This window comes from Hemicordylus capensis, chromosome 1, assembly GCF_027244095.1.
Source record: "Hemicordylus capensis ecotype Gifberg chromosome 1, rHemCap1.1.pri, whole genome shotgun sequence".
Taxonomy (NCBI): domain Eukaryota; kingdom Metazoa; phylum Chordata; class Lepidosauria; order Squamata; family Cordylidae; genus Hemicordylus; species Hemicordylus capensis.
Genome location: NC_069657.1, coordinates 14,925,064 through 14,940,846, shown reverse-complemented (window position 1 = coordinate 14,940,846; position 15,783 = coordinate 14,925,064). Strand labels below are relative to the sequence as shown.

The 15,783-nt window shown below is 45.7% G+C and overlaps 1 protein-coding gene across 8 annotated transcripts in view; it reads right to left on the bottom strand.

Annotated features, from left to right (window-relative positions):
* Positions 1 to 15,783, bottom strand: part of SYNE2 (spectrin repeat containing nuclear envelope protein 2) — a 368,664-nt gene that overhangs the window by 63,481 nt on the left and 289,400 nt on the right. For 7 of the 8 annotated variants that reach the window (XM_053287390.1, XM_053287373.1, XM_053287409.1 and 4 more), the window contains 8 exons: positions 14,515 to 14,637; positions 12,028 to 12,194; positions 9,482 to 9,629; positions 8,315 to 8,409; positions 6,315 to 6,549; positions 5,392 to 5,586; positions 2,924 to 3,049; positions 259 to 414 (listed from right to left, as the gene is read on the bottom strand). In XM_053287390.1, the coding sequence (XP_053143365.1) occupies positions 259 to 414; positions 2,924 to 3,049; positions 5,392 to 5,586; positions 6,315 to 6,549; positions 8,315 to 8,409; positions 9,482 to 9,629; positions 12,028 to 12,194; positions 14,515 to 14,637 (1,245 nt within the window). The remainder of the gene's footprint in view (positions 1 to 258; positions 415 to 2,923; positions 3,050 to 5,391; positions 5,587 to 6,314; positions 6,550 to 8,314; positions 8,410 to 9,481; positions 9,630 to 12,027; positions 12,195 to 14,514; positions 14,638 to 15,783) is intronic. The other variant, XM_053287398.1, reaches the window with a different exon arrangement.

Genomic DNA, 15,783 nt, shown 5'->3' with positions numbered 1-15,783 from the left:
TACAGAAACAAGAAGGGGGAAAGAGGCAGGAGTTGCTTTCCCTCGCTGTTGCTTAGCCACATAGGATACTTGCGAAGACAGGGTCCTTTTTCAAACTTATTTTTTTTGCTACAGCTTAAGAGTTTCTACACGAACTCTTGTGTGTTTCTCTGTGCAAAACTGAAGGGGCCCACAGGCTATCCAGCCCCTCCCAGCGAGCGCTGCCTTGTTGAAGTCCGGCTTCTAGGAACAACAGAATGTGCCCTTTAAGCTACTTACCCGGAGGCAGAGTTCTTCCCACTGTCGGTGTAAATGCTCCACTTGCTCTTTTAGCACCATCACATCTTCGGCCAGGATGTAATGAGCCAGATCGGCCTTCATGATGCCAAGTTCTTTCACGTTGTGGTTCCAGTTGGCGAGAGACTTCTCCAGCTCCTGCATTGAAACAAGAGGAGAAAGAAACCCAACCACCCTTTCAGATTAAGCGCCTGGGCTTTCTGTGTATGTGTGGGGGGTTTTTCTCCTTCTCAAACCTTTTGGTTAATCCCATGATTGGCCTTCAGGAGGGGGAGGGGGGCCGGGGGGGACTAGGAGGGGAGGAATTTGCATACCCAAGCAGGCAGGAGAAAGGAGCCTCAGAGTCGGTGGCCGGGTCTGGGCTCTGAATTGGGCTCTGGATTCGGCCAGAAGGGCCTTTGCTGTGTGTTTTGAAATTAGACAGCTTGGGGAGAGAAACTGTGTTGCTTTGAAAGTTTTCGCAACCGCGTGTTCCTGTGGCATCTTAAAGACTAAGCAAATGCATTGTGTCATTAAAGCTTAAGATTTTGCAAGAAATGTGTTAGCCTTGGGGGGGGAGGGGAGGGGAGGGGAAGGGGGAGTCCCTTGTTGTTGTTTTGCTGGTGATTTTTCTGGAATTTAAAAGGTGTGCCCTGCAATCCTAGGCAGTTCACGGAAGCAAGTCACACTGGGTTCAACCGGACTTCCTTCCAAGATAAGTGTGCATAGGATTGCAGCCATAAGCGATATATGAATTTGCTCAGGAACACAGGAAACTGCCTGACACCACGTCAAGACCATTGAACCTCAATCTAGCTCAGCCTACACTGACTGCTAGCACCATCCAGGGCTTCAGAGAGATATTTCCGAGCCCCAACTGGAGAGGCTTAAGGGTGAGCCCCATTGAAATTAGTGGGATTTATTTCCAAGTGAACATGGGCAGAATCAGGCAGCAGAACTGCCCTCCCACCAGGGCTGCACACTGGGCCTGATCCTGAACAGAACTCCTCCTACCCACACAGAAGGGGTCAGGAACAAAATCTCATCTCTTGATGGAGAATACACTGTTCCCCAATCATTTTGGGTTACTAATAGTGATTGCAGCAGAACCTTTCAAAAAACAAATTAAACGAGGTGGACCTTTTTCAATGCTTTTGGCTAATATGTGCATTTTATTTTTGTGCCTGATTTATCACCTCTCGCTTTTAAACTAACATGTTAAAATCAAAGGAGGGGCCATAACTCAGTGGCAGAGCATACCATTTTGCATGCAGAAGGCCTCTGTTTCTACCCCCAGGCATCTTCAGTATGTGATGAGTTAAAGAAACCCCCTAGTTAAAGAACCATTTGGGGACCAAAATCTTAAAACCCCTGGGTTAGAGAATCAAATGAGTTGAACCTCCCCCGCCACCCCCCCGGAGAAAGAAAAATCTGGGGACCCAAGTCTGAGAGCCCCTGAGTTCAAGAATCAGATAGCAGGGTATGAGAAAAGTGGTTAAGTCTTCAAGACAGGTACCTGTGCTGGAGAGCCACTGTCAGTCAGAGTAAGTTTGTAAGCAACTTGAGATAGACTAAAATGGAAAATACATCCATTTTAAAATATAAGGTAGGGAAACTGTTGACAATTCCGTAGCCTCCAACATTTCAGGGGTGGAAATAGACACAGGCTTCTAACCTCTTTTTTGGGATAAGAAAGATCGCTTTTGTGAGCCATAGCCCCTCCATGGTTGCACACTGGGCAGAATCCTGACTAGCACTTCTGTGAATGGAAGATGTTCCATTTGAACAAAGGAAGAGGGGTGATTCTCACTGATCTTTCCTTTGCTGCTCTTCCCCCCCATTTGCTTTTGAGGTGCCCTGAACCCTCAGGGACATATTTTCAGGTGGCACAGGTGTCTGCAAAAGGAAGAGGGGGTCAATGGAAATCCCCAGTATGCATGCAGCAAAGGAAGCATACATGCAACTGCCACATTCCAGTCTGAAGCAGTGTGATTGCTTCTGTAGGTTGGACAATTTTTGCTCATCTCCCCCCCCCCCCATGAAATGCTGTCCTGTGCTACCTAAAAATATGTCCCTGAGGGTTGTGCAGCCCTCAGGGGCATATTTGGAGTGGCAGAGGCAGCTGCAGAAGGATGGGGAGAGAAGTGGCAAATATTCCACCCTCAACCACCATTGTGAGTGTTTGTGCTGCTCTAATCTGGAATGCAAAGGCTGCATACGTACTTCCTTTACTGATTAATGCTGCATTAATCAGGATGTTGGCCAATACATATACACCATGCAGTGTGTGAAATGTCAGACTAGGCATGGCTTAGTGCCTTAGTGTTCATGTATGTCATTTACATTCATGTGTGAATCACACAGACAGCCTTTTAACAAGGCATTCCTCAAAATGCAAAAATGGCAACAGAATAGGGGCAGTGATTTTTCCAGGGACAGATATCAGAAAATAGGGATGGAGGACATAGTTACGCATGTGGAAGGTCCCAAGTTCAATCTCTGGCATCTCCAGGCAAGGCTGAGGGAAGCTCCTGTCTGAAACCCTGGAGAGCGGCTGCTAGTTAGAGTAGACAATACTGAACTAGACGGACCAATGGCCTGTCTCCATACAGTGAAGTTTCCTACATGTAAATAAGGAGATTTGGATACGCAGTTGAGATTTCATTACCTTAATATGTTCTTTAGCTGTCTGTAGCTCATCATCCTCTGCTGGGAGAGGGTCTTCTATTCTTGCCTTGAGTTCTTGCAGCCTCCGGTCCAGCTCTCCAACCTGCCTTTCACAATTTCCCCAGGTCTATAATTTCAGAGAGAATATATGAAGGATAGCGGTAACAACTGCATAAAGGGGTGGAAAGGGCTGGGAGCTGCTAAGCTGCTAACGGTGTCGTTACCCTCTTCACTGCATGGAGCAACAAGACGGGAGAAAGTGGCATGTGCAAGACTCCTGGTCTGAAGCAGCATCCTTGGCTGGTAGAACCGTTTTGACCACAAATGGTGAAGTGGAAGCTGTCAAAGCACAAGGCTGGGCAATACAAAAAGAGCTGGCAGGACAGGTGTTCTTATTTATTGTTCCCAACACAGTGGTGGTCTGTCTGGGGTGGGGCAGGGGAGGCAGAAAACAGCTCCTTCTCATACTTCTTGCCCTTGCCACACTGCCATGTTAATCCCAAGAGTGCAGGCTGGTCATGCCCAGTTCTCCAACCAGCAGTTGACCAGCCCACACTCCTGCGGTTAACTCATCAGCAGGGAGAGATGAGAGAGAGTGAGGCAGCCGGGGCGGTGCAAGAAAAATGGGAATGAATCACACCTGTGGCTTGTTTTCCGCCCCCCCCCACCCTGGCTCAGTCAGATGGGCTGCCACTGTCTCAACATGTTTTAATTTAGAAAAGTATTTTACTCTGGGAATCTTCAGGGGCAAAAGATCGGCACCAGATCAGCTCATCTGGTGGCTACTCCGGGACAGGCCTTTTCCGTTGCTACCCCGAAGCTTTGGAATGCGCTCCCTGTTGAAATAAGAGCCTCCCCATCTCTGACAACTTTTAAAAGTTGGTCTACTTTAAAGGTTGGTCTAATCAAGACACATCTGTTCACCCAGGCTTTTAATTAGATTTACTGTTTGAATACTTTTAACCTTGTTTTAAATTCTAAATAGCTTTAATGTTTAAATTTGGTTTTAATGTGTTAAATAAATTTATACACACACACACACACACACACACACACAAATAAATATCAAGGCAATTTCATGCATGCTCGCCTTCTACTGCTTTGCTTCTCAACATTTCTAACTTTGCTTCAAAAAGATGTTTCGAAACTGAAAGGCATGGGAACAATAAATAAGAACACCAATCATTAATTGTTGTTGTTGTTGTTAATTCGATTTCTATACCACCCTTCCAAAAATGGCTCAGGGCGGTTTACATAGAGAAATAATAAATAAATAAGATGGCTCCCTGTCTCCAAAGGGCTCACAATCTAAAAAGAAACATAAGCAACAGTCACTGGAGGTCCTGTGCTGGGGGTGGATAGGGCCAGTTACTCTCCCCCTGCTAAATAAAGAGAATCACCATGTTAAAAGCTGCCTCTTTACCAAGTTAGCATGCCTCTTTGCATGTCAATCATGTCAGCTGTTTTTGCATCTCCTAAACATTTGGATCCATGACGGATTTTGAACCTGTTCCTCTAAATTCGAAGCCCAAATTGTGCACATGTGTTGGCTGCTTGGGTATCCCAAGAGCCACCAAAAGAGCAGGAACATAAGAACAGCCTTACTGGATCAGGCCCAAGGCCCATCCAGGCCAGCATCCTGTTTCACACAGTGGCCCACCAGTGTGAAATACTGATTAAGTGTTTAATGATTCAGAAGATGCAGTGCCTTCCTTATTCAGCCTCAATCCCACAGTACTGGTAGGTTTTGAACCACCAACCTGAGTACATTAGACAGGGGATTCCTCCTGGGTGTCCCCACCCATCTCTGTTCAAAGAGATGCAAATAGACCAATCATACCTGCAAGGAAGCCTCTTTACAGCAAATGGCCAGAGGAGGTTAGATGAATAAAAGAATCATAGCGTTTCAGAGTCGGAAGGGATCTTGGAGATCTTCTAATCCAACCCCCTGCTCGGTCTAGGGATCTGCTGCAGCATCCCTGACAGATGGCCCTCCAGCCTCTTTTCGAAAACCTCCATCAAAGGAGAGCCTGCCACTGACTGAGGCAGACAATTCCGATGTCTAACAGCTCTTACAGTAAAAAAATCCCTCCTAATGTCCAGCCTAAATCGGCTTCCTTGTCTTTTCAGCCTATTGGTTCTAGACCTACCCTAACAGAGAACCAGTCTGCTCCTTGAACATCCTGGTCCCTATAAAGTCCTCCAAGACAGGCTTCTTTGCCCAGTGGGTTGCAGACACCTTGCTCTCTTTGTAACATGAGGAATCCTGCATGCTACAAGGGACTGCTCACAGTTTCATAGCTGTAGGGTCTGCCCTGGCTATAAATAGGCAGTACTGACTACATCCAACTGTCCTGGTTTTCAGGATGGATAAAAGCTGGTCTGGCACTTCTATCACAGCAATATGGCGGGATTGGGCCTATCATCATGGTCTATTCTCAGAAAGAGTGGCTGTGCAATATAGGATACCTGCAAAGTGTCCTGAAACTGCTTTGTGATCTTCTCCGCTTGAAGTTGAGTGTTCTCCCAATTCTCTTGCAGTTGACTCATCTCCATTTGTATGGCAGTTTTTGCCTCAGGAGCCACCAGGCCAAGTAACTTTTCTCCAGTTTCCAAGGTTAAGGAGTACCTTGTTTGCCACCTCTGAAGAACGATTTCCTTGTTCTAAAAAGAAACCAGACAAATATGTCCAAATCTTTATTAAAACACACACACATAGGGCTCGAGGTCGAGACGGTTCATGCTCAAGTTGGCCCAGTTTGAGGGCTCACCCTTTCAGGCCAGTTCAGAGATGCCATACAAGGTTAATTTTTTTTTTTAAAAGGATTCCACTTAACACCACCTAAGGCCTCGGCGGCATCAGTGTGTGTGTGCGTGTGTGTGTGTGCTGCTGTGGCAGCAGGGGGAGTGTCCTCCAGCGGCTCCCCCTCCCCCCCATCGGCCTCCCCCCAGGTCTCCCACTGGCTGTTTTAGCCTTCTGTGAACATGCATCGGCCATTTTGGAGGCTGCCGCACATATGCATGGGCCATTTACATGACCTGGCCATGCAAATGGCCCATAAGCATGCACAGCAGCCTCCAAAGTGGCTACCACATGGTCACAGAGGGCCAAAACGGCCCCAAAAGGGGCCGAACCAACCCATGGGAGACTGGGGGTGGGGAGAGGACGGGAGGGGGAGCTGCTGGAACTCCCCCCCCCCGCTGCGGCTGCAGCAGCACTCTGAGGCTGCCCAAGCCCTCAATAGCGGTAAGTGGCACCCCCAAATCCTCCTGAACTGGCTCAAATTAGAACCGAGCCAGGCCCTAAATATTTAATTTCTTTTTTATTTTCTAGGCACATGCATCAAAGAACCACAGTTTGTTTCCCTAGTTATAGGAACAGAAGGGCTAACCTTCAAATTGTGACTCAGACTCCTGGCTTGGTGCAAGCTGTACTTCTCCTGGCTCTTCACAGCAGCTACGAAGCTGTTTATGTCTGTGACAAATTTTGTGAGATCCTGCGTGGAGGTCGTGAATTTTTGCCATTGCTTCGCAAGGCCATCAATCTCACGCTTTCTCTGCTGGACCATCCAGACCACGCTTTGCCACTGTTCCTTCAGCAGAGAAAGCTTGGAGATGAACTCAGTCCTGAAGTGGAGAGAGATACGTTCAGCAGGCTTTGTTTGTTCAGTCCCTATCAAGCTGTCTACTGATAACTCCTCATTCATTCATTCATTCATTCATTTAATTTATATTCCACCCTTCCTAAAGTGGCTTAGGGCGGTTTACACTAAAATCAAAAGTTGTGCTGTCGAGTTGGTGTTGACTCCTGGCGACCACAGAGTCATGTGGTTTTCTTGGTAGAACACTGGAGTGGTTTACCATTGGCTCCTCCCGCGCAGTGTGAGATGATGCCTTTCAGCACCTTCCTATATCGCTGCTGTCCAATATAGGAGTTCCCCATATTCTGGGAAACACACCAGCAGGGATGCGAACCAACAGCCTCCTGCTCTCTAGGCAGTTGCTTCTTCACTGCACCATTAGGTGGCTTAAATCAAAAGTACATAACAATTACAATTAAAAAAACCCAATTAAAAGCATATTAAAATTACATCTAAAACTAGATAACATTAAAACTAGATATCATTAAAAGCCAAGCTAAAAAGATGGGTCTCTCCTGAAGGCCTCCAAAGAAGACAATCCTCTTATATCCATGGGAAGCGTGTTCCACAACTTAGGGGCAACCACAGAACTGGTGGCACCCAAAGACGGACCCCTCCCGATGATCTCAATGAGTGGTAGGGATCTTGTAGAGAAAGGTGCTCCCTCAGGTAACCCAGACCAAAGCCATTCAGGACTTTAAAGTTAATAACCAGCACTTTGTACTTTGCCTGGAAATGTATTGGCAGCCAGTTCAACTGTTTAAGAACAGGCATAATGTGGTCTCTCCGGGATACCACAGAGACCAATCTCGCTGCCACATTTTGAACTAACTGAAGTTTTCAAACTACATACATGGCAGTCTTACACAGAGCGCATTGCAACCTGGAAGTTACCCGCTGGTGCACTGCTGTTTTCAGGTAATTCTCCTCAAGAAACGGGCGGAGTTGTCAAATCAGTCATAGCTGGTAAAAAGTGCTCCTGGCCACAACCTCAACCTAAGGCTCTTAGGATGGTTTGTATATCATGCAGAACATCGGTTAAATCTGGGCTCCGTGTGACATCTCTGAGCCTTGGGCTCATCCACTTATGACCTAGGTTAAAATAAACCAAGATTTGTTGTGACAGGAGAACCAACCAATCTTGGTTTATTCTAGGCTACTTATTTCAAATATGGTGAGATCTGTAACCTACTTCACACTTTGGGTACAGATTTCAGCATATTTAAAGAAGGCTAGAATAAACTGAGATTGGTTGGTTCTGATGCCAACCAACTAGGTTTATTCTAACCTAGCTAGGAAATGGACGCTTGTGCAGAGATGAGAGGGGAAGTGCATGTGCCAGAGGCTCACAGAAATCACGCAGATCTCAGCTTTAACCAAGGTTCTGTCTGATATCGGAACCATTTGCTGTCATATAGTCCAGTTTGCTGACTCATGGTTAGTCTGCAAGGTCGTTGTGAACAGGCTTCTCAATTAACAGCTTTTCAAAGCAATGCTAAAGCAATTATGATGATAGGACTGGGTCTCTGTTCTAGAGCCTTTGACAATACTTTCATCTTACACCAGATTCCAGACACTGCTTAGGTATACGATCAAACTTGCTGTCCCTCTGCTGAATTCCATGACAAATTGTTCAAGTACACAGCCATTTATTATACCACTTCCAACTCTCTTAAAAAGGCTATTTTCTGCAGCCTGCCTTAGAATGCATCCCTCCACCATTGGCCACACAATGAAGGCAAATATGTTACCTGTTTTCTGCTTCTCCTGATTCCAGCATGTGCAGAGCTTTTGACACAATAGAATTAAAAATCTGCTGATTAACAGAAATATCTGCTTGCAACATCTGTAAACATTGAACAAAAGTCATAATTATGTTTTGTGCATTGGGAAGGATTTAAAGCATGGCATGAGTAGGACACTTTAAACTGACATGGAGCCTGTTCTCATGACCATAAATTCCTGGGTAGGAGAGAATTAACCAAGGAATCTGTGGTTGTCTGGCGCACTGGGAGTCCTCCCAACTCAGCAGCAGAGAACCTAGGTAGCCCAGATCTGCTACCCAGGTTAAAAATGAGGTAGGATACAAATGGAACCTGTCCTACCTTTTGTTTTGGCATCTGTACTGCTGCGCTGTTTTAAACTATTCCTGGGGACCTGGCAGCCATGTTTATCATAGAGTCTTGTGGCTTGTGGGGCTAAGCAGAGCAGAGCTGCTGCAGTACTGAAGGCTGCCTCTCTGCTGCAAACACAATGCATTGTGGAATAGCTGGAGGCCGCAGCTCCCAATACCCGCAATGGAGATCACTGCTGCAGGGTTAGTGTGGGTGTGTGAACTGCAGAGCCAAAAGGAGGCTCTGGTTGTCTGGGAGGCATGAGTGTGCCTTCCCTCCAGCCCACCCTCATATGGTCGTGAGAATAGGCTCATGTTCTAACTTGACATACAGCCCTTACAAAGCTCCTGGCTGGGAGCCCTCCCAGCCTAGTTGGATGAATGCATGTTACAGCTTGGGTGTGTGTGAACCCCCCATAACATACAGCAGTGGGACATTCTGGAATAAAGAGGGATTGCTGGCACTTCCTCCTCCTGGAAAGGATCAGTGTGGTGCATTTGCTTCTTTATAAAGGTACTCTCAGGACAAAACTAAATATGACATAGAGATAAAATTTTGGATAGTTTTATAAATTATCTAAATGGATAGAGATAGATTTTTCTCCCTCTCTCACAACACTAGAACCAGAAGTCATCCCATGAAAGTGATTGCCCACAAATTTAGAATTTATGGGAGTCTTGCCATAATGGGATTATGGGAGTTGCAGTCCAACTATATCTGCCTTAAAAGCCAGTAACCAAAGGTTTGGTTGGTGCAGCAGCTGGTCCCCCAGCCTTCAGTGACCCAAACATTCAGAAACTTCACCTCATATCCTCTTTGTTGTTCCCGCAGCTTCTCCAGTGTGCCTGGCACCTTCTCCTTCAAACCTTCTTTCATTTTCTCGAGAAACTGCACCCAGTTTTGACACCTCTGAAGAAATTTCTTTTCATCTGACTGAAGGCCCTGCAATTCCCTGCAATTTAAGATCAATGTAACAAGGGTATTGCTGTTCAGTTACAATTTTAAAAGCAACAACAGAGGGGTGAAAGCAATGGGAATGGAAACAGGAGATGTGGGGTTGAGTTCTACCTTTGAAGGGATGGTAAAGGGGTCTCCTCAAGGCAAAACCCACCTCACAAGAAATCCGTAATTACCTTATGGAATTCACTGCCACAAGATGTGGTGATGGCCACGAGCTTAGAGAAAATAACTGGCATTATCTGCAGCCCTCTGGCAATGGAAGGAGGGCTGTGGGTCCCAGGTTTGTATTATGAAGCACTGAGACCCTAAGCTATGTCAGGCTTAAAAGGCCCCATAGCATTACAAAAAAAAAAGTACTACTCTAACAAAAAAGACAATGAAAATAAGAGTTTTTGATTGTATGAACTGCCTTATAATCTACAAAAACAGTTACCTTGCAATAAGCCTATTTGCATAAAAATGCCTATAAATGAAAAAACATCATTTAAAAACTGAAATTTAGTCTTTAAAAATTATTATTCATAAGCTTATTATCATAAGCCTATAAATAAGCCTATTTGCATAAAAATGCCTATAAATGAAAAAACATCATTTAAAAACTGAAATTTAGTCTTTAAAAATTATTATTCAGAGGCCCCTCATAATGTGAGGCCCTAAGCTGTTGCCTATTTAGCTTGTGTCTAAATCCAGCACTGGTGGGTCTGCAAGGAGCCATCCTTGAGCTAAAAGCTGCTTTGCACAGCAGACCGGGCCTAGAAGCAGAGGGGAAGCAATTCATGTCTCTCTCCCTTCCCTCCAACAGCCTTTTTAACTTGTATAAATCTGTTCCTGCGGGTTATGCAAATGTCAGGAAGAGATGTATAGTAGGAAGAGCTTTTGAAGGAAGCGGAAAGACATGACACTTGCTCCCCTTCCCTGTCCAGCCTGGTCTGCTGCACAAAGCAACCTTCAGTGCAGAGACATTGAAGGCGTCTTGTGGAGCCACTGTCTTCCCTCCATTGCTGGAGCGCTGCGGATCATGTCAGCCAATATATTTAGGGTGGTACCATGAATATAAAATATCCCATTATTTCTTTTTCTGGAATCTAACATGGGACAAATCTTGCCCCTTGCCCCACAGAAACTCATTTTGCACTCTCTGCATATATTTTTCTGGTGCCATCACTGATCCAGCCTACCAGATATGAGTGTAAGAAAAATAGGAAGCTGCCTGGTCATGCCATTGGGCAGGCTAGCTCAGTGTTGTCTACAGTGGGCTTGTTCACATGACCAAATGGGGGTGGGGGGAGCTGGAGGGAAGGCAGGATCCTAACATCCTGCTCCTAGACAACCGGCGCCTGTTCATGGCTCTGCCACTCACACGCCCACACAAATGTCTTCACAGCTAAGATCGGGAGGTGGGGAAAACAAGCTGGGACTTCCAGTTTCCCACAATGCACTGTGCGAGTAGCAGAGGGGCAGCCCTCAGCATAGCAACAGTGCTCCTCTCCCTGGACTCTCAAGCCTCAGAACTTTATGGTTAATATGGCTGTCGGCCACCCGGAAGCAGCTTAAATGTGGCCGCAGCAGAGACGACCAGAACAAGAGGCAGAGTGGGCTCTGTTTTCCTCTTACCTCACTTTTAGCCTGGGTAGAAGATCAGGGCTACCCAGGCTTGGAGCTGTTGAGTCAGGATCAGCTCCTGGTGACCCAGATGACCAGAGATTCCTGAGTTTCCAGAAATTCTTGAGATTCCTGTCTCCTACCCAGGAATTTCTGGTCCTGAGAACAACCTTACTGACTAGCAGTGGTTTCAGGCAGGTTTCCAAGGTTTCAGGCAGGAGTCTTTCCCAAACCTACATGGTAAGGCTGGGGATTAAACCTGGGGCCTTCTGTATGCAAGCAGATGCTCTATCACTGAGCCCTGGCCCCATCCTGTGATGGGAGAGTGGAGCTGGCTGGAAGGTCTAACAAAAGAAGTGATCTAGGAAGGACCCCTTCTCAGGCGCCTTTTAAACATTCTAGACATGCGGTGGGATCTGCTATTCTGTGCGCTCATTCATAGTGCTGCCCCAGAACCATACTGGGAGGCTACTGCACGGGAAAGATCCCTCGTGTTCAGAGTTAGGCGACCAGGGCTAATAAGGTCTTGGTCAATACCCTAGGAGTGTTCGGGAAGCTAAAAGGTAGGACACTGTCTTGGGAATGTTTGTTGTTGCAAGCAAAAGAAAGGAAATAACAAGCATCAGTGTTCCCTCTAACAGGGATTCCCAGATGTTGTTGACTACAACTCCCAGAATCCTCAATAAAATCCATTGTAGCCAAGGATTCTGGGAGTTGTAGTCAACATCTGGGAATCTCCTTTAGAGGGAACACTGACCAGCATCCAGGTTTGTTTGGAATATGATTACCTGCATTGCTCCAGAGCCATCGCTGTCTTCTGGGTCCATTGCCAGTTCAGGCCCTGCAGTCTCTTTGCCGTGAAGTCACTGAGTGGCAACTTGAAGCTGTCTTCATTCAGACTCTCCATCTCAGGAGCCAATGCTGTGAGACCCATCATCTGGCTCTGAAAATAAGGCTGTTAAAGATATGCTGGAAACAACAGGTTGTCTGCAAATGGTCTCCCAGGGCACTCTGAGGGGGTGTGCAAAATAAAAGCAGAACCACTGCCCTGCTGTGTGTGGATTAGCAAAGCAGGTCTGTAGATCTATCTGCATGATAAGCAAAGTATTGTGCCTCATGGAAATGATCATAATTGCGATCCAGTGCCAAAAGCTGGTCTGCCCTCCCAGATGCCGCTTAATGCAGGAACGGATGAGTATCTAAGCCTTAATACAGCCAGCTGTAAATTAGCAATTATTGCCCATAACAAAGGCTGTGAGAAACATCCTTTGATGCACACAGGCTTCTGGAACAAATCCATATCTTTACAGCCACTAAAGAAGATTCAGGACTGTAGCAAAAATAATCATTTTTGTAAGACGAAGAGCACAAAGGCAATGTATGGATACCTTTATTAATATATGGTGAATATTTATCATTTACTAGGAAAAGTGATGCTCCTAAAAGGAAGAGTAATTGCTGAAAATAACGATAAATGGTGAATGTTTATGCTATTGTACAAAAATACAATATTGTAATATTGAGAGTACAGATACAACATGCTCTAATGATGACATTGTATTTTTTGTTAACTGCAGAGTCTACTGTGGAGGTGTCCAGCAACTCCTCTTATAGGATTAGATTAGATCATTTTCAGTTTGTGACTCCTGAGATGTGGATGAACTGCTTTGGATTGTGTGTCCTACAACCTATTTTCTTGACCCTTGCCCAACTTGGCTTATCTCATCTGGTAATCGTATTATCAGAAAAGGGTCTGGTAAATATTATAAATGCTTCTGTGAGGAACAGCAGGATGCCACCTTGTCTTAAGGATGCTATTATTAGACCTTATTTGAAGAAACCTGCACTGGATTCCTCAGAGTTAGCTAATTACTGACTTGTTTTCAGACTTCCATGGTTGGGCAAGGTGATTGAGCGGGTGATGGCCTCTTAGCTTTAGGCAGTTTGGGGTGAAACAGAGAAGAGAAGAGAAGAGAAGAGAAGAGAAGAGAAGAGAAGAGAAGAGAAGAGAAGAGAAGAGCTTCTGTTGGGCTTAGCCCGCTCTCCCCACAGATGAGCAGCCGCTTGTAGCTGGGTGGCCGGATCGGCCACCCGCATGGTTGCCAGCTCTGCCATGGAGCCAGCAGGGGCTGCGGAGATCAAGGGCCGCGTAGTACGTTTTGTTTGCTAGCCAGTAGAATTTGCCAGGAGCTGACTATGAATTGATTAGTCTGATTTAAAATTCTTCTGTGTAATGGTTACTATATAACTTAATATAGATTTATTTTATTGGCTTTCTGTGTGTATTTCTTTTTCTGTACTGGTTAGTGACTGTAATAAAGATATTGACTGATTTATGATGATGATAATAAAATAACAGAAGGACAACTAAACCGTTCTTGAAGTAGGCGCTGGATCCTAGCAGGATGCAGTCAATCACAGTAATTTATACATAAATAAGTAACTGGCAAACAACGATAGGCTTAAAGTTATTTAGTTACAGAGTTCAGTTTCTGCCTTCATCAATGACACAGCTGGATCCACCTGTGATACTGATGAAGTAAATAAGGCTAAGCCCATCTGACAAAACAGATTTACATATATATTTAAGCCAGGATCTGTAATCTTTAAAATAGGAAAGCAACCCCCGGGTTCTGAGGGTGCCTAGAAGTTTTGCAAGCACACAAGCCTTCTTGCTTTGCAGGATTTTTAGGGGAATGGTAGGGGAGCCCAGGAATGCTGAGACTGGCCTGTCTTACCCCAAGGAACATGGAGGTAACATGTAGTTTTGCCCTAACAACATGTTACATAAAGCGAAGCTGCTACTTGACCCAAAAAGGAACGTGGTATGGGCACAGCAGCTTCCTTTATAGGGCAAAGAGCCGTTTCGGCAGCAGGTGATTTTGATTGGAAACACAGCATGGGCAGGGGGGAAAAGGTTAACTCCCCTCCCTCTGTGCCATGGCCTCACTCCTGATCGGGTCCCTTCAATAAATGATATTTAGAAACACACATTTAACATCACGTGTAGCTTGACCCTTATAATCTGAGGTTATTTGGTCCTCTACTGGGATTTTACAATTGCAAATAAATCACAACTGTGTTGCCCAAATACAGGAGTTCTCAAACTCGGGCCCCCAGAGGTCAGTGGACTACAAATCTCATCATCCACAGCCACCATGACATTTGGCTATTGTGACTGTGGATGTTGGGATTTGTAGTCCACTGACCTCTGGGGGCCCAAGTTTGAGAACCCCTGTCCTAATAGTTCAACAACTTTATGGATATGAATTTACCATGACTAGATCTGTGTCTTCATCTCCTTGATTTAGATTGTCCAGGACTTCTATGGATGCCTTAACATCATTTTCCAGTCTTTCCAAGCAATTCTCGAAATCCTCTAATTGCACAAGTCCAGACTAAGAGGAGAAATTAATATGCAGACGTTTTAATTTGAACTGGCATACATATCCAAAGTGCATGTAACAGAAACAGAACTTAATAGGCAGTGAGCATTCAGTCCATACATGCAGCACTTAAGTTATAAGTTATGAATCCCAATGTGCAGGAGTGTAGCTATAACTGAGCAGATGGGTTCAAAGAACCCGGGCCCCCAGCTCCTGAGGTCCCCCCCCAGCTCTACCCCTCCCTATTCTTTTCATTATCTCCCTCACTCCAAGGGGCCTCTGGGGAGAGAGGTGAACACGGGCCCCCTCTACAATGCTATGCCGCTACGCCCCTGCCAGTGTGAACAGGGTTCTGGCTCCTGGTTTCAAAGTTCTCTTGGCAAACTGTCCTCTTGGCAAACTCTCTCACCTGATGGAGCTCGAGAAAGGGGGATGTGGCCATAGCAAAGCGCACTTGCTTTGCATACAAAAGGTCCCAAGTTCAATCCCTGGTGTCTTTAGGTGGGGCTGGGAAAGACTCCTGCCTGAAACCCCGGGGAGCACGTATGCCTGGCAGTGTAGACAGACACTACTGAGCTAGATGGACCAATGCTCTGATTTGGTATAAGGCAGCTTTCTCGGTTTTGATGTAATATCTCTCTGCTGCCGCCGCCGCCACACAGAGGCTATGGACAAAGAGGTGGCTTCAGAGATCAGCAGGTGGGCTTTAGTGGAGATGCCTGGCCCTCAGCAGCAACAGAGTTCAACTAAATCCAGAATGAACAGCAAAGGTTCTTCCCCCACCTCACCCCTCAGCTCTCATGATTTTGAACTTCATCTCTTAAGATTTGTCAAAACCTATCTCAGTTCCTTTCACAGAATAATCTCAGGATGCTCACAAGATGTATGTTAGTTTCTATCACTATTTCACGATTTCAGTGGGGAAACACAAAGCCAGGTGTGGGCTATTTCAACCAGAAAAGTTGAGTGAAAACAGAAGAGTGTAAGGCAGGGTTACTGAATTCTTCTGCTCATTGCTTTCCCCTTAATCTTTCTCTCAGCTGGGTTTATTTCTGATCTCAGAGCCAGCTCGGAGAAGAGAAGGGAGCAGGAGGGAGAGCAGTGGACAGAGAAAAGGTAAACTAATTCTCTCCTACCTGCTACTTTTTTTGGTTCAAT